The sequence below is a fragment of the Vespa velutina genome, chromosome 7 (assembly GCF_912470025.1).
Source record: "Vespa velutina chromosome 7, iVesVel2.1, whole genome shotgun sequence".
Taxonomy (NCBI): domain Eukaryota; kingdom Metazoa; phylum Arthropoda; class Insecta; order Hymenoptera; family Vespidae; genus Vespa; species Vespa velutina.
The window spans coordinates 6,820,079-6,842,578 of NC_062194.1; the positions used below are offsets into that span (position 1 = coordinate 6,820,079).

At 31.9% G+C, this 22,500-nt stretch overlaps 1 protein-coding gene and 1 long non-coding RNA gene across 11 annotated transcripts in view; one reads left to right on the forward strand and one right to left on the reverse strand.

Annotated features, from left to right (window-relative positions):
* LOC124950291 (cAMP-specific 3',5'-cyclic phosphodiesterase) overlaps positions 1–22,500 on the forward strand; it is a 333,991-nt gene that overhangs the window by 202,443 nt on the left and 109,048 nt on the right. For 4 of the 10 annotated variants that reach the window (XM_047496745.1, XM_047496746.1, XM_047496747.1 and 1 more), the window contains exon 2: positions 19,885–21,474. The exons of 5 other annotated variants lie outside the window; for them this stretch is intronic. In XM_047496745.1, the coding sequence (XP_047352701.1) occupies positions 20,357–21,474 (1,118 nt within the window). In that variant the 5' untranslated portion in view covers positions 19,885–20,356. The remainder of the gene's footprint in view (positions 1–19,884; positions 21,475–22,500) is intronic. One more of the 10 variants, XM_047496748.1, reaches the window with a different exon arrangement.
* Positions 17,854–22,500, reverse strand: part of LOC124950297 — a 4,649-nt gene continuing 2 nt past the window's right edge. The window contains exons 1-4 of the long non-coding RNA XR_007101314.1: positions 21,264–22,500; positions 21,000–21,187; positions 20,571–20,843; positions 17,854–19,942 (exon numbers count right to left, since the gene is read on the reverse strand). The exon at positions 21,264–22,500 is cut by the window's right edge and continues 2 nt beyond it. This is a non-coding gene — a long non-coding RNA (uncharacterized LOC124950297). The remainder of the gene's footprint in view (positions 19,943–20,570; positions 20,844–20,999; positions 21,188–21,263) is intronic.

The window sequence follows — 22,500 nt, forward strand, 5'->3', positions numbered from 1 at the left end:
TAAATAAACGATTGACCGATTTTAATGTATATCGCACTTTTATCAAATTGCCAATTAAGTCGTTACACGCGATTCTCGATATGAATTTCAGGTAACAAAAAGATTACGTGATAATTATAATTAAGCGATTTCTTTCTTTTCTTTTTTCTTTTTCTTCTTGTCTTTCCTTTTTTTTCCTTTTTTCTTTTTTATTTCTTTCTTTTTTATTTTTTTTTATCCAATTCAATTTGATTTAGTTCTAAACAATTTTACAATTTTGTTTGTTTGAAATTTTCATTTTACGAATATCACATGATAGCAATCGTTTTCTTCTTTTTTTTTTTTAAATAGTCATAATATTTTCAATACATCATTCAAGAATGAGAATCAAATCGTAAGTATTATAAGAATTCATTTTACATAAGTGAATTTGTTGTGTTAAATTAATGCAATTTTACAATTTCATAAAACAGTGAGTGTTTCGTATGAAATCGACGCCGATTTGAATCATTCTCTTCTTTACAATCAAATTTTCCTTTGTGATTTTACATCGATCGCATTCAATATTGTCGCGAGAGTTATCGTAAATTCACGAGGTTGGCGTAGTTGAAACAAATCAAAATGTAATCCCATCGAATTGGAAGTAAATATTTAAATCTTTCTTTTTCTTTTTTGCTCTTCCTTTAATCTAACGATAACAGCAAACTATATTTGATAGAATTTATTGGAATTTTATGAAATAAGGCTTTCTATGTTTCTTCTATTTTTTTTTTCTTTTTCTTTTTCTTTTTCTTTTTCTTCATTCACTTCTTATTTCGAGAAAAACGAAGTAAGGACATTTCTTCGACGGAAATAGAACGTCATAGAAAGTAATTAATAACAAATGATAGTATCGTATATCAGTGCATCATGAAATTACATTCGAATGGCCTATCTATGAATCGTATGACCGACCTTGATGTTTTGAGATAGACCTCGACGAAATTCGATATGTTTTAGTGGAGGAACATGTATATATATATATATATATATGTATATGTATATGTATATGTGCATATAAACTCGTATTGTTTATTTTTGATTTATGTATCTACATTTGAGATTAAAAAAATAAAACAAAAAACAAATATAAATAGAAATATATTTATAATTTTGTAAAATTCATTATGTAAAATGTTTAAACATTCGTGAAAATTTTCAAATTTTTTATTTAATCTTTTTACTTGTTATTTCATTCTTTTTTTTTTTTTCTTGATATTTGAGAAAATTGCATACCCGTTAAGCGTCAAAAATATTTTATAAAAATCAATATATTCACCTAACATCTTTTATAACTTATAATAGAGAAAAGATATAAAAGATAAAAAAAATGATAGTGAATAAATAAAAGAAAATTCATTGTCTCACACTTTTTAGATGAAATTTCTCATTTAAAAATTATACTTTTAATCTTTTGAATGTTAGAAAAATTATCTTACGAACTTTTCATACAATGTTTGCAAAATTAATTACCAATTAATTATCAAAACAATAAATAACGTTATAAATGAATTGTTGATTACAATAAAGTAAGAAATAAATAGAACGACAATAAAAATTTATTTATCGTCTTTTGTTGGTATTTAAAATTTTTTGTGAGTAATTGATAGAAAGTTCTTTTTTTATTCTCTTCATTTTTTGAGAAATCGAATTCTTTTTTTTTTTTTTTTTTCTTTTTCTTTTAAGAAGAAGAAAACGAATGAGAACTTTATATCATCAACACGCATAATTAGGTTAGCGTAAAAAAGGATAAAAAATCGCCTGGTGTAGATTTTCGCACGCTGAGGAAACGTCGATGAAGGAACGATCGATGACGCCTAGAGTTCCTACGAATAATATCGAAAGATCTGGCCTTGATCGGACGAGCGATCAATTTCGTGCATGAAGAACATTTTTCTTATTGTTCTTAATTTGTTTGGATAATAGGTAGATGTAACGAATCGTATACACACACACAGGTCCGACATATATATATATATATATATATATATATATATATATATATATATATATATATATTATAAAGGATCCTCGAGAATCTTGATAGCGTCTCGTTTATCAAGTAAACATTAATTTGTCATCTTTCTGCTATATTTTCATCTCTTATTTTTCGTTCTGTCTTTCTCTTATTTTTTGTCCTGTTTTTCTTGCAAATTATATGTATATAGTATGATGTCCATATTATGCGCATGAATGTGTTCGTATTTCTCTCTCTCTCTCTCTCTCTCTCTCTCTCTCTATTTCTCTTTTCTTTTTGTCGTTAAAAAAAAATAAAAAAAAAAAAAAAAAAAAACATGAGATTAACCCATACACATACTTCCGCATCCGCATGTACACATGTTACATGTATAATATATATGTAAAGTATATTGAAATGAAACTAGAAAAAATACTAAAAATGTTACTTTTTATCAAACAAGATAGTCAGTATTTTCTTTGTCAGATTATTGTAATTCAAATACATTTTCTTTTCTTTTCTCGTCTTTTCTTACCTTTTCTTTTCTTTTGCGAAATAAATTATTTTCTTACAAATCATGTTTCGTAGATAGTAGATGTGCGCAGGTGGTGGGGGTTGGAGGAGGAAAAGAAATCATAGTAATCGTTAATTGAATGAATACAATTTATCGATGAAGGAGAATAAAAAAGTACTTAGCAAAAAGTGGACGTTCGTGTCCATCATGATTCTAACGATAGAGAAAATGAATGATACTTTTTTAACGAGGGGCTGGAATGTACTTCTTTGTGTAAACATATGCGATTGTGTTTCTCTTTCTCTCTCTCTCTCTCTCTCTCTCTCTCTCTCTCTCTCTCTCTCTCTCTCTCTCTCTTTCTCTTTATCTTTCTCTTTCACACGTTCCTTAATGATCAAATTTACGACCAAGAGATAGTGTTATTCAAATAGATTAAATTACAGTGTAATATAGTTACAAAATAAAATGAGAGAAAGACAATTCGCAATGTTATGTCTTTTATTTGTTTGTTATTCACTACCTTGCTCTTTAATTTTATCCGAATACAAAAGGAGGTTTCATATCAGAACAGTCGTGAGAATTACAGGGGAAAAATTGTATGAAAAGAGAAGAACTAAAGTGGCACAATGGAGGATGTTAAATTTTATTACTATAAGAGTGACGGTAATTCCATGAGTCCCGTGTGTTTTATCCGAGTTTCTTTTTCTTTCTATCTTCTAATCTAATATCGTAAAAAGTTTCATAATACTTTCGCAAGGATTAAAATTTATATCTACTCCTAATGCATAATTATTTCGAAATGACAATTGCGGAGAATGAATGATAATGTGCGATGTATTGATCTTTTTCTTTCTTCTTCTTTTTCTTCTTCTTCTACGTCTTCGTCTTCGTCTTTGTCATCTTTTTCTTCTTCTACCCTTCTCATGATCATAAGAAATATGTTCACATTTTCCATGTGACATATTTTATCTCTATCGGATCTTTTCGATCTTTCACCGTGAGAGTAACATTTTATTCGCAACGTTAATGACACGAATCAACTGTGTTCTCTACAAATATCATTCACGTTGAATACTTGATTAAAGCTGTACTCGCTTTTTCAATTTCTCTGCTATACCTATATATATATATATATATATATAGGTACGTATTCACGCACGTACATGCACGTGTTTTACATACATTTATATATATATATATATATACACACACAAGAGAGAGAGAGAGAGAGAGAGAGAGAGAGAGAGAGAGAGAGAGAGAGAGAGAGAGTGATAATAGAACACAGTTAAGTTATTCACCAATGGAATTCGTAATCCTTGGTTAACAACAACTTCAATGTAAATTAAAAACATTTGTTTCTGACACGTGCTCGATGCAAAAGAAAGAATTATGCAAATATTATACGAAGTGATTTCGTGATATCGATATCCTTATCTCTTACACGTTATCTTTTTTCACCTTTTCAGGAGAAACGAAAAGAACATCCGAGAAAATATCAATTTCCACTTCAGTCGTTGCAATTGTCCTAAAGAGATTGTTAAGAATATTTTATTATTTCGGTTCGAACGTGTTCTAAAATTAACGATACACCCACGAACTTTTTTTTTATCGTCATGTTACATTTTAAACAGTTAATGTCGTCGTTAACGAGCATCGAAGAAACGTTGACAAAGTAGTACAAGTTCGCTATATAACGACTTGACGATAAGAGAATGCTGAGTATCGTCAGAGAGAGAGAGAGAGAGAGAGAGAGAGAGAGAGAGAGAGAGAGAGAGAGAGAGAGAGAGAGAGAGAAAGAAGGATAGTTTATGAGAATGAGAAAGAGAAACGTTAAACACTATATATTAGTACAACATAATAATGGCGTTAATGACGAAATTTATAAAAATAGAATAATTATATTGGTTTACGGATAAAGATAAGGTTGCGGTGACTTTTAAAATATTGTAAATGGAATTTTGAAAGTCAGTGTTAGGTAATAATATAAATAATTTTCTTAAAAAAAGGACATTTAATTGGTATACTTTTTCTTTCTCACTTTGATTCTCTCTATCCATCTCTCTCTCTTTCTCTCTTTCTCCCTCTCTCTCTCTCTCTCTCTCTCTCTCTCTCTCTCTCTCTCTGTATTATTTCTTTTCTTCATCTTACTCGGCAGTTCATCAACACGGTAAAACAAAGTCTGTGAAATGGAATTATGCTGATAAAAGGCAGCAAAGACGTGGTTTAATTTTCAACCTTGTATGAAGATTCTCGTGATAAAAGAAATAAAATTTTTCCTGTCTTCCTTAGATTATCATGTTACGGAATTTACTGGATAGAGCATTTTATCATATCTATGTATATGAGGATCAAGACAGCTTGAACAGAGGAGAAAAAGAGAGAAAGAGAAAAAGAGAGAAAGAGAGAGAGAGAGAGAGAGAGAGAGAGAGAGAGAGAGAGGAAAAAGAAAGCAATAAACTCTTCTTTTCTAGCTTCAAAGGTCATCTTCGTCAAAATATTCTTGCTAAATTTCAGCGAAGGCCATGATAGATGCAAACACGTTGAAAGCACATGATCATTTTAAATTAAAAATGTAGAGTTTGTTGGTTTTGATACGATAAATTATACTGCAAGCGTTATAAATCGATCATAACTGTGATAATGATTGAGGGGTGGGAGCTAAAAATCAGGAGCAAAACATCGAGCCCAAGCGTTCATCGCGTGTTATTATGCGTACGTGGTTACTATGTCTGTAAACGTGTATTTACTGCGTGGATCGATAATCATGTGCTATTTTGCGCTTAGACAGTCCCTTTTTAAACGTTTTTTTTTTTTTCTTTTTTTTTTTTTTTTTTTTTCCTTTTTTTTCTTTTTTTTTTTTTTTTTTTTTTTTTTTTTTTTTTTTTTTTTTCTTTCCATCACTAGTACAACCAACGATATTGTAGCTCGTATATTTAACGTTCTCTCTCTCTCTCTCTCTCTCTCCCCCCTCCCCTCCCCACCCCCCCTCCCCTTCCCTCCTCTATCTCTTTTTCTCCTTTTCATTCAACTTGAACGATATCTTCGCTTGTAATCGAGTACATATTTCTTTTTACCGAAAGTTGTACTTTTTTTTTCTTTTCTTCTTTTTTTTTTTTTTTTGTATATGAAAAAAGTTTCTGTCGTCGTCGTCGTCGTCGTCGTCGTCGTCGGCAAAGTTTGATAAGAGAAAGAGAAAGAAAGTAAAGGGGGTATGATTACTGTCACATTGACGTTCTAATTTCGAGAGCAATCATGTATTCAGTTTGAATTTCCATGGAAATTGATTATCAATATATTTTCACCTATAATCCTTTTCTCGTTGATAATAATCCGACGTGACGAAGGGATATTATGTTATATATGGCAAAGTTGTTATTTTAGTTTCTATAGGGAAGTCGTTTCTTTTAGAAGGTATACACGTTAACTCTGTTTGACAGTTGATTCCACAAAATCGGACGAAATTTGATCATACAATACATTTCACCGAAGTAATGGCAGCAGTAACGAACAGAAATGTCAATTTACTGAAAGTCGATCGTTAATTGGTGGTTTTATCAACTGTCGTATCGTTTTACAATAGGCATTATAGTTTACGATACTCCGTTCAAAGTAAATTCTTTTAGACAGGATGAAAAAATAAATTAATGTAAGGGAAGGTGGATTGAAACCTAAAACGAGATCGATCGATTAATCGATCAATCGATCGATCGATCGTAATATATAGTCATCGTTATACGCAATGCGTTTAAATTTTCACGACGTACGACTAACAACGATATCGATTAAGAAGAGTAATCAAATTTGAAGGAGATAAATAACGAAACGACTCTTTCGAGATGGATGGGACTCTCGTGACGATTATTTGTTACACAAATCTTATTTATTGTTCTTTGAGTGACGTATTTCCTTATACAAACATAAATTTGATACGTTAATATAACAAACGAAAATTCTTCTCAATAAATTTCGTATCGTTCGAATGTAATTTTGTAACTCTACGTATATACATATATATATAATTGTATATTCTACGATTATATCGTAAAATTAAGAAATTGAAATAGAAAAAGAAAACAAATGCAACTTAGACGTCTGCTTTTGATAATATAGGAGAGTTCATTGTTGCGTAAAGTGCATGACCTTTCTCCCTCTGAAGATAATCTCATCTCGCATGTTAAAGAACTTTTTGAAATACCTATTTTCAAAGAAAAAAGAAAGGAAAAAGAAGAGAACGAAAGAGCAAAGAGAGAGAGAGAGAAAGAGAGAGAGAGAGAGAGAGAGAGAGAGAGAGAGAGAGAGAAAGAGTGTGAGGAAGACTCTTAAATTAAAATTCTTTCTTATCTATCGATATCTTCTTTTTTCGATCTTCCATAGCAACAAAATTCATTATCCACGAAATTCATTTTACACTGCAATTCATTGAAGAAGCCAGAAACGAAGAACCATTTTGAAAGAAAGTGAAAGATAAGTTGATTGATAAAATTTATTATGTTAATGTGATGGAATTAATCATAATTTAGAAATAGATTAAAAAGTAATAATATAATAAAATTTATAGATTATTTTCTCTTTCTTTCTCTCTCTCTCTCTCTCTCTCTCTCTCTCTCTCTCTCTCTCTTTTTATCTCTCTATCTATCTCTGTCCCTGTCTCTGTCTCTCTGTCTGTCTCTCTCTCTCTCTCTCTCTCGCCATGGTGTCAAAGATGTAGCAAAATTTACTTTAGAGAATATACAAGGTAATACATGTAAATATATATATATATATATATATATATATATATATATATTTACATATGTGCGTATGTATGTGTATATGTATGTGTATGTGTGTGTATGTAAAACAGACATAGAAATAGAGATGCAAATAATAAACTATATTACAAGCATGCAAAGCAAACGTACAGTCATCTTGAAAAGTTCTTGTGAACTATGATACGAATTGTATATTATACAACAGAATTCTCTTTGTCATATCGTAAGATATATCTACATAAGGAACGACCTGCAGTTGGATTATTTATACATGGCTTTATGCAAAGATATCAAAAAGTAATTTGAAGTCACTATCTCTTCGAATAGAACATCCTTTTTAATATGACCTACTCTTACTACTATCGATTTTAACTAACCCTTCGTCAAATTTTCTTTTGACAAAATTTACCGTATTCGTTTGGTATTTCACTATCTCTCCTTTAATGACGTTAACTAGCAAGCGCTTAATAAAAACAATATTTTCTAGTTATTACAACGTAGATCGTTCAAAGTATGTTTGTACGATTTTAACGAGAAGGATTTCGTTCGTTAAATTTCGTTTTTACGTTTAAACGTTTCAACGAGCATATTTATATGTAGTTATATACACGTAGGGAAAAACACACACACATATATATATATATATATATATATACGGATGATTATTTCGAAGTAATAGAAGAAAACTATTTTTGGTTTCGTGTCATCGTTTGCACCATTGTAACGAGGTCTCGATAACACTTGCGTTCTCCGATTGGACGAATATTGGTACGGCGAACGAAAGCTATTTCTGCTTACATCGGCAAGCTACTATAATTAACATTAAATTGATTTTAGAGTGAAATCGTCGTGTAAATTAATTCAGACTGAGAATTTAGAAGGAGTAATGGATATATTATAACCTTTGAGAAAATCGAAGGCATATTTGAATTTGACAAAATAACGAAATAACAAAAATAAGAGACTCAGTTGGGAATTATTTTCTTCATGGTGAATATAACAAAATTTTGAAAGGAACGAAACGTCAAAGAACGCGGAACGCAAAGAGAAAAATGATATTTACCACGAAACTTTTCTCCACCTGTTAGCTGTCTAAAAATAAATGAACGTATCAAAAAGCAATACGTTTTTGATAGTTGAACGGGTGAGAGGTTTGTACGTAGAAAATTTTAAATTCGGCCGAAATGTTTCAACCAATTCTTTTTTTTTTTTTTTTTCTTTTTAATCTATTTTTCTATTTCTATATCTTTTTCTTTCTTCTTTTCCAAATTTTCCAGTTTTTCCCTATTTCGAAGTGGTTCCGTAATCGATGAAATTCTCTAGAGAGACAGAGAGAGAAGGAGAGATTTCGTCAACGCAATTGAACACACGCGATCAATAAGGATATAGGATTATTCATATAATTTATTAGAAAAAAAAAAAAAAAATACATTTGAATAAATGAAAAATATTGTTCATTGTTATCCAACAATCGCGATCTTAATAGAATATATAAGTAGGATAATAAGGAGTAAAAAAATTACGAATATAAAAATTAAAAAAGTGAACTTTCATAAAATTAAGTTGATATATATCCTTCATGAAACGTGACCTGACCTTTTCCTCCATGTAATATCCTAAGAATACATGTAAATAATTATATCAAACGACAAGAACCATCGTCCTGAGCGAACTTCCTTCCGTGAGACGCGAACAATGTATGAATTTCAAATTCCGGCCTCTCGCCATAAAGGGGAAGGAAGGTCTCGGTAAGCCATGATTCTACCTCTCTAGATTCAGGATCGATATGATCCTGGCTAAGTGCCAAGTAACAAGGATGGCCAGCCGGTGGTGAATCGTGTCGTTCCATCTGCTGTGCTTCCGCTCGCTTTTCCAATTCGACTTTCTATAGTCTATTGATATCCATGGATCCTCCCCTCCCCTATTCTCCATCGTTCCCCTTCAGACATTACTGATATTTGGTGGTGGAAGTGCGCGAACTCGCTCGCTCGTGCGATAATTGTTTACTTTCACTATCAGCTCTCTAATATACGATTTATATGTATCTGTTCTCATCATTTAGATAAAAATTTTATAATTGTCCTTTTCAATCGATCATCCAAAATTTTTTCAATTAATGTCCTTTTATATATATATATATATATATATATATATATATATATATATATATATATAACATAGTTATTCGTCTTAAATATTTGTTGATTAACAGTAAAAAAAAATTCACCGATCGTCGTTGAATGAATATTAATTTTTATTTACAATTTGAAAAAACGAAAGTTATATATAATAATTTTCTTTACAAATCTAAATTTTATGCAATAAAAAATTATTTCAGCTAGATCATGGAAATCTCGTGTGGAAGACTTTTTTTTTTTTTTTTGTTCTTTTTTTCTTTCTTTGTTCTTTTCTTTTCTTATGACGTAGCAGCAACACGACGAGGGAGCATTTACCTATGCTTCGTCCAACGGGATTTACATTCTTGATGAATCTTTCTTTTCGCGGAATTACCTCTCGTTGAATTGCACTTCTATTGAGGACGAGCTTAATTACGATCCTATCCTCGACGTTACAGAGACAAGAATTTAAAACGTATAATTGATATTCGCGACGAATGGTAGTTCACGATTAATCATATCTTTTACATAGACATGAGAGCCTTCGAAATCTTTTGTAATATCGTGAGAAAATCGATATTGGAAAATATTGCCAACAGTGTTCTCAATGTTTCATGAGGAATACAGATCGGTGCATTTTCATAACGAGTTGAAACTTCGTTAGTTGTTTTCATCCATTGTCCCTTCGTCTTATTAAATATTTTGTTAACAATGATAAAAGTAAAAAGAATCTGGATCTTTTTTTTTCTTTCTTCTCTTTTTCTTTTTCTTTTTCTTTTTTTTTTTTTTCTTTTTTTTTTTTTTACCAACCATCTTTCTTTCGTATTCAACAATCGATATATAAATCCTTTCAATAAAATCTTGAATACTGTCAGATAATAAAGGGAACACGACAGTACTAATGAACACGATGGTACAAATACCCTTTGTACGACGTTTTTTTACCCTGAGTAAAAAAGACAAAGGGAGAGCAATAAGCTTTGGTGTTGTTTATGGGATCGTCGGTATATTCAAGATATTGTATATATAAAGCTTTTGGTGTATCGTCAATCCAATCGATCGTAAATGACGTTATGTTAAAAAATATAAACACAGACGAACAGATCTTTCATGTATAACATGGGAATATTTTCTATTGAGGGTTTATTCCAAAATTTTGAAAAAAGGAAAGAATAGAAGATATGAGAAAGATAGATACATAGATAGATAGATAGATAGATAGAGAGAGAGAGAGAGAGAGAAATTTGGATAAAATGCTCGGAATATTCCGTTGAAAGCTCAGCTTTTTTTATTCCCTCTTTTTCATTCAGTAAACGTAACTCGTTTCGCGAAACAGTCCGTTTCTCAGGAATGGATAACTTTCCTAGTTTTATTGTTCTTTGAGTGCTCGAAGAGAAAGAAGAAAAACAGGAATCTTGTCCTCGGGGTATTCTCTGACCTTTTCCTTTTTCTTTCATTTCTTCTTTTACATTTCTTTTTTGTTTCTTTGTTATAAAATAATTTCAACAAAAACAGATGTCCACTCGTGCGAGAATCACAAGTCTCTCTTCGTCGTGATCTAGTAGATTGTATTTAATAAATTTTGAATATTAATTCCTATTGAAAAAGTTCTACCTTAAAGAATTTCACGAGATTTTATTTCTATATTTGAAAATATCTCAGGAGATTTTTAAAATGCTCTCGCCCTATGCTTTACGTTAAATTGGAATTTTTATCTTTACCTTCTATGTTGTTTTACGTAGAATCTCTAGTATGGATTTTTACTGTTAAAAAAAGAAAGAAGAAAGAAGTAAAAAAAGAAAAAAAAAAAAAAAAAAAAGAAAAAAATGAAAAAAGGTCTATCGTACGTTGATATGTATATCCCTATATATGTTTATATATACATAAATACGTGTACTCTTAGACTAATCTATATGGCATATAGATATCTATAGTCTCCTAAGACGTTTTAAAACTTTTTTGGATGTGAGATAAACGAACGTGAAACTCTTTCATAACGTTCGAACTCTCGGCGAACTTTCTTCTAAATTTTCTCCTACGTAACGAGTTATATAGGTTTCAACGAATCGATAAAAGTCGCATTTGTTATCGACTTCTCGTGAGACATAGTGTTTGGAGATGGGCCAATCTTTCGTCTGATCGAACAGAAAATCTCATTCTTGGTATATTTTGAACTACCACGTTGTCTGTCTAAAGACGTTTTATCTCAAGGTAATATATGTAGTTCGTTGCACTTCTATTCTATTTCCATTCTATTCTATTTGTCATTGATAATATAATAAAGATAACAATCGTATGTATTATCGTAGAATTGAAATTACGATATTGATCGAAAAAGCTCGACGGGAGACGACGTAATAAACGTCTTGACTTTGAAAAAAGCAAAACAAACTTTAAGCCTACGCGAAGAAGTTGTTTCAGCTGCACGTTAAAAAGCACTCTTCTCGACGCGAGGCAAAAGCTTTTCTTGCTGTTTCTACGACATCAACGAAACGAACGAAATTCAATGCTCGTGCTATTTTTTCTTTCTTCTTCTGTCCTTTCCTCTTTCTTTCTTCTGCTCTTTTCACCCCTCCCCCTTTTCTCCTTTATTTTTACGTTTCCTTTTATTATTTTTTTTTCTTTCTTCTCTCTTTCTTTTCTTATTTTTCTTCTTCTTTCATTTAAGATGAAAAAGCACGAAGAAATGGAATACACACGTGATTCTCTTGCGATACGCACGACGTAACTTCTCCTCCCCAAATGTTAGAAATTTCATTCATAGTATTCATGAAGCGTTTAATTAACATGTCCGTACTTCTTTCGTTCGAATTTTTTCGATCATTAACCACGTCTCCTTCTTCTTTCCAACTTGTCCCCTTATTCGAGATCGGTATGTGTCTCCATTGCGTTTAATTTCCATAAATGACATTATTCCCAAAGGGTTACGAATACCAAAGTGTTCCATTGACGCTTATGCCACTCTAATGTAATCCCTTTCGAGCTTGTTCAGTGGATGCGAATACTATCTTATTCCGACCATAATCTCGCAATTAAAATTTCAATAAATCGACTAACCACTACTAGCTTAGTATGAAATTCGAATAATTTCGAAAATATAAATGATATGTTCTTAAAAACTTCTCTTTTTTTTTTTTTTTAAATGAAAAAATTTTCTACTTGAAAGACAGAGAGAGAAAGAGAGAGAGAGAGAGAGAGAGAGAGAGAGAGAGAGAGAGAGAGAGAAGGGGGGGAAGGAGAGAAAAAAAGAAAAAGATATATGAGTAAACGGAATCACATAATAGATGTATATAAATGTGTTACAATAGCACCATTACGTTACCGAAGCAAATGTTAAAAACAACAAAGTGATAATTAAGCGTTTGCTGGCGTCTAACGGACTCGACGACGTATCGTTTAATTTTACGCAAAGCCTCGATAGTAATCGATGCCATAACAACGTTACACAACGTCGTAGATTGGTAGTTGAATGTCTCTGATAAACTGTTAGTAGATGCCACGTGAAATATGTCAGAATCGGATGTATCGCCCTTTCCCATTTTCCACCTTGCTAACGTACGTTTAATTTTATTTACAACGATTGCTCCACGATCGAGCCATTGCCATTTCTACTAAGTGTTATTTAATAGACATCTTTTATAGTGCACGATTTTATCAAAGAGCACTGTGTGCGAACAGGTCATTTTGTGTGAGTGCTTTTTCGTTAAATAAATAAATAGATAAATAAATTAACATAAATAACTATATATACATGGGAATGTAATTACCGTGAGCAACGATAGGTTTCGTACGTGAAAGGAAGAAAAAAAAGAAGAAAAAAGAAAAAAGAGAAAAAAAGAGCGAAAAGTAAAAAAAGAAAAATGAACAAGAAAAGGAAAGAAAAAACAAAAAATATATATATATATATATATATTCCCTGTAATATTAAATTCGATTTCCTTTTTTATACTATATCCCATCGAATAACGTAGTTATTAGAACGATGATATTCGTTCTTTTTCCTCTAGAGAAAAATATTTTTCCGTTTTATGGAAAATCATATCCGTGATAAATCTCCGTTTACGTATCGGAAAATATAAAAAATATATCCATTTCGTATTAACGTTCGTTCGCAATTAACGCGTATTTTTAGACTTAATTATCGAATGCGAGCGCATTTGGTTGAACGAAATTTCGTGCGTTTTTATTACAGTTTAAATAATAAAGGATTAGGAACGAATGTTGCATTATCAACGACATTGCATTATTGTTGACCGTAGATTGAATTCTGTATGCTTTTTTTTTAAATTTACCTCGTGGATATTCACATATGTCCGAAATGAATGTAATATCATTTCCGTTGGTATTCCAACGTAATACGAAAATTCAACGAGTCGAGACATTAAATTATTTATATATCTAGATCTGTTGTTTATCTGATGCTAACTAACATCGTCATCGTCATCGTCATTATCATCGAGAGATCGATATCAAAATTGAAAGCTTTTATATCAGCCATTATATTTTTCTTTTTCTACGAACCTACCCTTAATTCTAGCCAATAGCTAGCACGATTCTATGCTCGTCGAGATAATCTCAAGGATAGGTTTGACTGAGGGTGTAACATTTTTTTTCTTTCCTTTCCTTTTTTTTCTTTTTTTCTTTTCCTTTTACCTTTTACCTTTTTTCTTTTTTCTTTTTTTCTGTTTTTTTTACCATGAACGAAATTCTCTCTCTCTCTCTCTCTCTCTCTCTCTCTCTCTCTCTCTCTCTCTCTCATGGAATCTCCTGAAAATGATCTCTCGAAAAAACTATAACTCGTTCGACAAATGGTACGCTCGTTATCTCTTTTCATCATGCAATTTTGAAACGTCAGCTTACGGTCTCAGAAAACGGTAAAAAAAAAAAAAAAAAAAAAGAAAAAAAAACAGAAAAAAAAAATAGAAAAAGAAATAGAAAAGAAAAGAGAAGAGATGAAATGATCACAGTAGTTCTAATTATATCGATATTATTATATTATAGCTCGAACAGATCATTAAACGTAATCTCTGATTAAAGTTAATAAATTGTTAAAGCGGCAAATATTTCTTCTTTCTTTTCGCGTTACCATATTCGTCATTCGTGGGATTTACTAGATTTTTTTACTGTTTCAATGAAACCCCTTGTACGTTGTAAAAATCATTGAAGAGAAAAAAAAAAAAAAGAAATAAAATATGGAAGCAAAAAATAGTCCTTTGACTGTTGAGATAAATGAATGATGAGATAAATGAATAAAAAAGAAAAAAGAAAAAAAAAAAAACCAAGAAAAAAAAGGAAAATAAAAAAGAGGAAAAGAATAAGAGGCACTCGTAATTTTTTTTAAGTCCACTTTTTATACGCGATAGCAGCAGTAACAACGCCAATAGCAACTTCGTTGTCTCGTTAACGTTCATTAAAATTCTCAGTACGTTTATATCTATTGTACAGTATTTTTCATTAGAAACATAGAAATTGCTTTTGTTTTTGAATATTCTACGGTATAATCGATGCATGAAGCACGTATATTTTTTTTTCTTTTCTTTTTTCTTTCTTTCTTTTTTTTTTTTTTTTTTTTTTTTTTCTTTCTTTCTCTTATTCGTTTGCTTTATTTCCTCTGCATATACGTTGAAATCGACTCATGACATACTTTATTTTAGACTTCAAGGATAAATAGGAATGATTATTGACCTTCTTTTCTAAGAGTATCATGAAATATGGAATATAGTTCTAACGATAATATTCTTTTCTTTTATTTACTTCTATTTTTTTTTTTTTTTGTTTACGAAATCGTACTACATATCCGTCGAACGGTATCATAACTTTAAAAGAATGAAAGAAATGCATTTTGTAAAATTGTCACGATAATCATTTATTAGAAGTAACGATGTGCTTTTATCAAAGCATTCTCATTTCAACCGGAGAGAGATCTTATGGTTATGGTACGTACGTCTTTTAATAAAGTACTTTATAGAGGGACTTTACTAAAGTCACTATTTTATCGTAAAATTAATAACTTACTCATATTTTTTACAGTTTCTTATAAAGGATACTAAGTAGAGAAAACTACGGGATTATATAAAATTACTATACGATTATCTCTCTCTCTCTCTCTCTCTCTCTCTCTCTATCTATCTCTCTCTCTCTCTCTTTTTCTTTTTATTTCTCTGAAAATTATAAACTACGAATAAAAATTCAGATAAATTTCCATGGGATTATAGTAGGATGGACGTGAGTTGGTAGATAAGATGTCGATAGAAGTAAAGTTTGGACACAGAAATGTAACACAAAAACGGATCGTTTTGACATTAGCTAGGGTAATTGTTAAGGGTTAATTGATTCCAGTCCGTGAAGCAACGGGATCGCTTGACCTAGAACTTTGGCAATCTAGGTAAACCAAAGTAGGTAGACAGGGTTGCTGGTGTTCCGGTAGAATCGATGAAGTCATTAAATTATCTGACATCCATTTAAACCGGAAGCAACGAACCCGAGAGAATCTTTATATTGATAAAGTACGACCTCGCCATTTCGATCCATTTCTTCCTGATTTCAATATATTAGATAGACAGATATAACTATGTATGTACGTACAATACAATTATATAGATATACATGCATATTCATTTATGTATCTCTGTATGTATTTTATGTATCTATGCATTCACATAACTCTGTACCTAATCTATCTAAGTACGTAGTACGTATCGTGTCTGCCTTTATCGTGTCGCACGTATCCTTCCACTCAGGTGAACTCGATGAATCGTTCTCGTCGTCGTTGACCTCGGAGTCGATCGACCCTTATTCGCGAACTCTCTACTTACCTAAATACCTACCTACCTACCTACCTACCTACCTACCTACCTACCTACCTACCTATCTACATACCTATCTACGACAACTACCTATTCACCTTAGTTGTTTTCGAAGAAATCGAGGTAACACGTCCCTGGATATTTAGGGTGTTTATCATTAATACGATATTCATTGAATAACCTTGTCTCATTATTTTCAATAATGCATTTACGTTACAGTTAAATATTTCAAATATATCTAAAAGGGCATACGCATTTCCACAGACAAACATACATATGTATCTCTTTTATATCGAATATTTGAATTTAGGATACGATTGCGTACATTCCACTTGGATGATTCCGTTCGAACGAAAATATGTTAAATTGGCAAAGTGAAATACAAGATAAATTAGCGTCAAAGAGAGAGAGAGAGAGAGAGAGAGAGAGAGAGAGAAGTAGGTAGATAGGTAGGTAGTTAGGTAGGTGGTTTTGCCAAAGCTTTAAATTAGTTAAATCGGTAAAGGTCGTGGTCGATTCATGTTGACTAAGAGAAATTATTTGGCAAATTTTCTTGGCAAAATGTTTGGTCAATTTTTTCGAGATAAATAGAAAGAGAAAGGAAAAGAAACAAAGAAAAAGAAAAAAAAAAAAAAGAAAAGAAAAACGTTAACCTCGCGTTAATTTAAGAAACGTCGTAATTCTCTATAGGTTGTGGTACTAGGTTAAGATGATAACATCACCCGCCAGCAATACAAAATAATGTATGTTCATTTTGTTTGATGCCGTTACAATTTCTATCGGTCGATCTAATCTTTATCAACTTTTTTGTTTCTTTTTTTTTTTTTTTCTTTTTTTCTTTTTTTTTTTATACACGAATGAGAATTATCGCGATTGAATTCCACGCTTTTCCACAAATGTGCTCGTTATGAAAGAAATCGAAGCGATTCGTATATCATACTCTCTCGGCTTCTTTATTAACTCTCATTCTTCTTATAACTCGAAAGGATATTAATAGGAAAGTGCTTCTCGCGTAAGGCATAAATTTAAAAAAGGGTGTGTTGACTTTTTAAAAAGGTATCCTGTTAAATCGATTAAATGAGTTTTACGCTTCGAATCGACGCGTCATGTTAAATCATGTTTACGTTGAATACAAGAAACATCGTTTTTTGTCATACGATGTTAGGATTTATTTTCTCTTTTCCTTTTTTTTTCTTTTTTTTTTTTTTCTTTCTTTCTTTTTTCCTCTCTTAAATAAAAATGAAAAGGAAATAAATGTTAAGCCCTGTTAAGGTGCGTGATATTTTTATTTTTTCTTTTTTTTTTTTGTTCATAACGGTTAGAAAACTTATATATCTGTTGTATTTGAGAAAATATTATCGTCGAAAGAATTGAAAAACAACGTAATGATAATTTCGAAATAAACAAAATTTAATGAAAAATTAAATTGTTTCACATACATATTAAATGATCCCATTGAATTCCATTAAACATTAATATATTTTTATTCTGTATATTTTCATTTAAAAATAAAGTCATATATGCATTTAAGGATTAAATTTAAAAATTGTATATTTATTCTCTCGTCGTACGATTTCATTTATTTTTAAATCGATAATAATATTTATTTTGGAATACGAAATGTAATAACACATATCCATGTATGTATATTTTTGAACTTGCAAAATAGTTTAAGTGCCTTATCCTGAAAAATAATATATATATATATATATAAAGGAAAGATCGTAAATAAAAGCGTACGACATCGACGTAAACAAGAGTAAATCGTTTTTTGTATATATAAAATAAAATAAAATCGAAAATACGTAATTCCATTGGGATATCGAAAACAATCACAGTCAATTGGTCTACCAGAGTTGTTCTTCGAGCAGATATAATCTCGATTGAACATTTTTTCGAACGTATTTAAATTTCATCAAATTCATTCACAAAAAAGAAAACATTTTACAAAACCGATATCATTTTAAACTCTTTCAGATTTCAAATTCAATTCGATAGGACAAGAGGGATGAAGGTTAGCACTTTTATACATAATATCGTACATTAAAGTTACGATATTATCGGCAACTCTCTTGAGAGATCTTCGTTCACATAAGTTCGGAGAAATATCTCTTAGGAGCCATCCGTTAGAGTAGTAGACGTTCAGTAGTTTTTTGTTACTTTATTTTTTTTTCTTTTTTTTTACGAACTCGTCTGCTTTAAAACTTTCTTCTCTTCTTTCATTTCTTTTGCTTTGTAAAAATAAAAGATAAAAGAATAAAAATATACAATATGTGTGTGATTATAGGAACATAGGACGTCGTTCTCTCTCTCTCTCTCTCTCTCTCTCTCTCTCTCTTTCTCTCTCTCTCTCTCTCTCTCTTTCTCATTGTTTTCATTGTTTCACACGCGGCCATTGTTACGAACGAATCCATTCGAATCTCACGTGAAAGAGATAACGTACATGAATCATGGAATTACATGCTTGAATTATTACGTTGAATCGTTGAACTCGATTATGTTTCATTCATACATTATCCCTTTCTTTTGATTTATTTTTAAATCCGTTAGAATTTTGTCTTCTATTATGTTGCTACATAGATGATTTTGGTGGAGAGAAAAAAAAAAGAAAATAGAAAGAACAATTACGAGGGCGTTGTTGTACATGTGATACGTTGTCAAAATCAGCTGTTACGAATTAACAATGTAAACGTAACAATGTCTTATGTCACGTTATCTAATCATTACGTTGAATTTAATTGAATTTTCACATAGGTCCCATACAAAAGTATTTCTTTTTGTTATCGTAAGGATAATAACAATAATTGGACTTATTATGTAATAGCTGCGAAAATTTCAAGGAAGATAGAACTTTGGAAATGCGTAAAACATTATTCTATGAGAAAGGAGATTGAGCTATTGATAGAACAAAAACGATTAAAGTCGGTTTATGGGAGGAAGAAGGATCAGGGAGAATTGCCGTGTAACTTCGTAGAGTATTTTAAAAAGGGCTTCGTGCCAGTCACGCGATAACGTGATTCGAGGATGCCAAGAGATATTTGAGTTCTCCTTGAAACAGGAAACGAAAAGTCTATTTATTTCAGATGCGTGCTAAGGATAGGGACGATAGCGATAATTAAGGAAGGGAATAAAAAAGGTGATTAGAAGGATTCTAAGCTTTTCTTATCTTTTCCTAACGAAAAGCACGCGAGAAAATGATATTTTCCTTTTTTTTTCTTTTTTTCTTTTTCTTCTTCTTTCTTTCCTTTCATTTGCGAAAAAAAGAGGGTCGAAATGTGTATATTAGATTCTTTTTTTTTTTTTTTTTTAATTTTTCACTCTCTCGAATATTCAGTACGATTGATCGTTGATCGATTTATTTCAAATGATAAACGCGTATGATTATGTATATAAATTTTTTATTAGAAATTTTTCCTTCTTGAAAAGAGTTTATACGTTAATTCTAGGTTTATTTGTTTTAGATAATTCTTCATTATAAATACAGATACACACGTTTACAGCTAAGATTCATTAATCAAACAGAACATTGAGTTTCCATGGGATTATTCTTGTTTGATTCGAACTATAAACTTTCTTAAGAAGTACGTTCATTTCCCGAAAAATACCATGGTATAGTTTGCGAAGTAATTATACAAAGGCCAATACGTTTCTGTGATTCCAAGTGTTTCGACTCGTTGTTCGCATTCTTGAAACAGTCTGGTAAAATATCCTTGACTTTCAGCTTCGTCGTCGTCGTCGTCGTCGTCGTCGTCGTCTTGATCAAGGATTTGCAAGATGTGCTAAACAAAAAAGTGAAAAGAGCAGTTCTGAACGATTAAGAAGCCATGTAAATCGAAGAAGAGGAAGCCAAATTTGATTAAAAATTTTTCATTCAAAAGTATCATTCAAATCGTTCGATGCCAAGTGATTTTAATCGAAGATATGTCAAAATGAATGAAAGGATTTAATTGCCGCGATGATTTTCTGACGAACGAAGACTTCACTTCATCCCTTCCTTTAAATCTCTTTAAAACCGATCCTCTCTCATTGGTCCAATCATTAAAATTTCATATTAATCCAAGCGATAGAGGATTCTCGAGAGTATTTTCGTAACTTAAAAAAGAGAGAGAGAGAGAGAGAGAGAGAGAGAAACAAAAACAAAAATTGAGAGAGAGAGAGAGAGAGAGAGAAAGAAAGAAAGAAATCTTATCGATATGGAAGAGGATGATACAGAGGATATGCCGGTAACTTTGACCAACAAATTGATAAAGAAAAAAACTATGTCGACAACGAGAAAGATAATAAACGCGCAGGCATATACATCATCTAGAACATTTTCCGGTGGTCAGATCACTATTCGTAGACAAGACTCGGCCGATGAATCCGACACGATGGAATATGCTTCCGAGAACGAGGTCGAGAATATACCTAAGGACGAGGAATGTCCTGAGCCACTTGTGATCGATGAGAAAGGCAATAGGATATCCGGAACGGACAGACACTCCGTTGATCTTCCTGAAGAAGCCGAGTCGCTTTTGATGGGTCATCAAAAGAGTAGTCATCGTTTTTCATCGACGACGATCTGTGTTAACGAGGAGGACATGACACATAACACCAGTACTAGATACTCCGGTAGTAGATTGGGTCTTTTCATGAGTAGACGAAGTCCTCAATCCAGTTCAAGTCAGGAAGATTATGAGCCTGAAGTGAAAAGTTTGTCTAGATTACAAAGACAGCATCATCATCTGCAACAACAACAACAACAACAACAACAACAACAACAACAACAGCAACAACATCTTTTAACAGCTGGTGGTAGTAGTGGCCAAGTGACAGCAAGATCAATGGAAAGCTTACGTTCCTCGAGAAACTTTCTCAGTGCCGACGATCGTTATAGCGACGAACGAAAGTCTTTAGAATCTTTGTCCTCCTCATCGGAAACCCATTTGACAACTTCAAAAAGTCACTATCGTAGTTTCTTAACGTCATCGAGCAAGGACGTGCGTAGGATTATAACTCAGGTCGAGTCTAAAAGCAGCGAAAATCTTCATCGCGAGGAAAGCTTGAACGCCGAGGTCCGTCGTGGACTTTTTGCAAATACAGGGCTCGAAAGAAAATTACCTCAACATTTAAGCCTTCCACCGCCGTCAAACGTTTTCTCATTGACAAGTCCCGGTGGCAGCGATCGAAAGATCACTATACTTAGTCCTCATTCACCTATTAACTCAACGGAATTTCAATTCTCCACGCAGACTTTGAAGAGCAGGAGGAAGAAGGCCATCGTCTTGCCTAGGTTGGTGTTGCCCCGAAGCGAATCCGAAGTTTTTTTAGAGTGAGTAGTCGATTGTCGATGACTTTTAGCCTCCCCCCTGGTCGTTGCCCCGTTGGCCATGTGTCCTCGTCGAAGTGATTTGTAAGTTCACTGGGTCTAACTCTTTAGCTTTACATGTATATCTACGAGAGTAGATGGCACATTGCTTTCGAGTCTTTCGTATTCTTTCAGCACGCTGATTAAAAAAAAAAAAAAAAAAAAAAAGAAAAAAAGAAAAAAAAGAAAGCAAACGATTGCTTTACTCGTAATATATCGAGATAATATATCGTGCTTCTTAACTCATTCGTATCATTAGAGTTTTATCATTTTTATGACTTGTCAAATAATGCATGCGCTTTATCATTAGCTTTCATAATAAATATATATAAATATATATAAATATATTGTAAAATATATAATGTAATATCGTTGGGATTTATCGAGATAAATTGATCATCTTAATCTTTCTGTGATATTGTTTTTGCTTTAGCTTTATACAATATACTGATAGTCTTTTTAGAAAGAATACATTATGATTCCGTATTACGGATAATAGAATCGGTGAACAGCAGCTTCGTATAGACGATGGTATCATGTTATTCTGTATATTTACTACGTTGACTGAGAGAGGCAGAGAAAGAGAGAGAAATAGAGAGAGAGTTGGAGAGAGAGAGAGAGAGAGAGAGAGAGAGAGAAAGAGAGACAAAGAGAGAGACAAAGAGAAAGAGAGAGAGAGAGATAAAGAGATAGAGAGAGAGAGAGAGAGAGAGAGAGAGAGAGAGAAAGAGAGAGTTGAGGTGTATTCACTCGTAATAGCTATTACTAAGGCATGCATGTAACTGGAACTTTAACTGCATTGCCCCTGGCAATATCTGCTCTAATACTATTATCCAAAGAAATGCTCATTTGCTGCTTGGCTATTGTTTAGAATTAATTTAATTCCAATTTAGAGAGTATCCATAAGCGATTATTTCGAATCTTTCGTAATGTTAAATTATTCGTGAAAATCCTTCTTCCTCGGGATAAAAAAGGATTATTCCCCCGAGG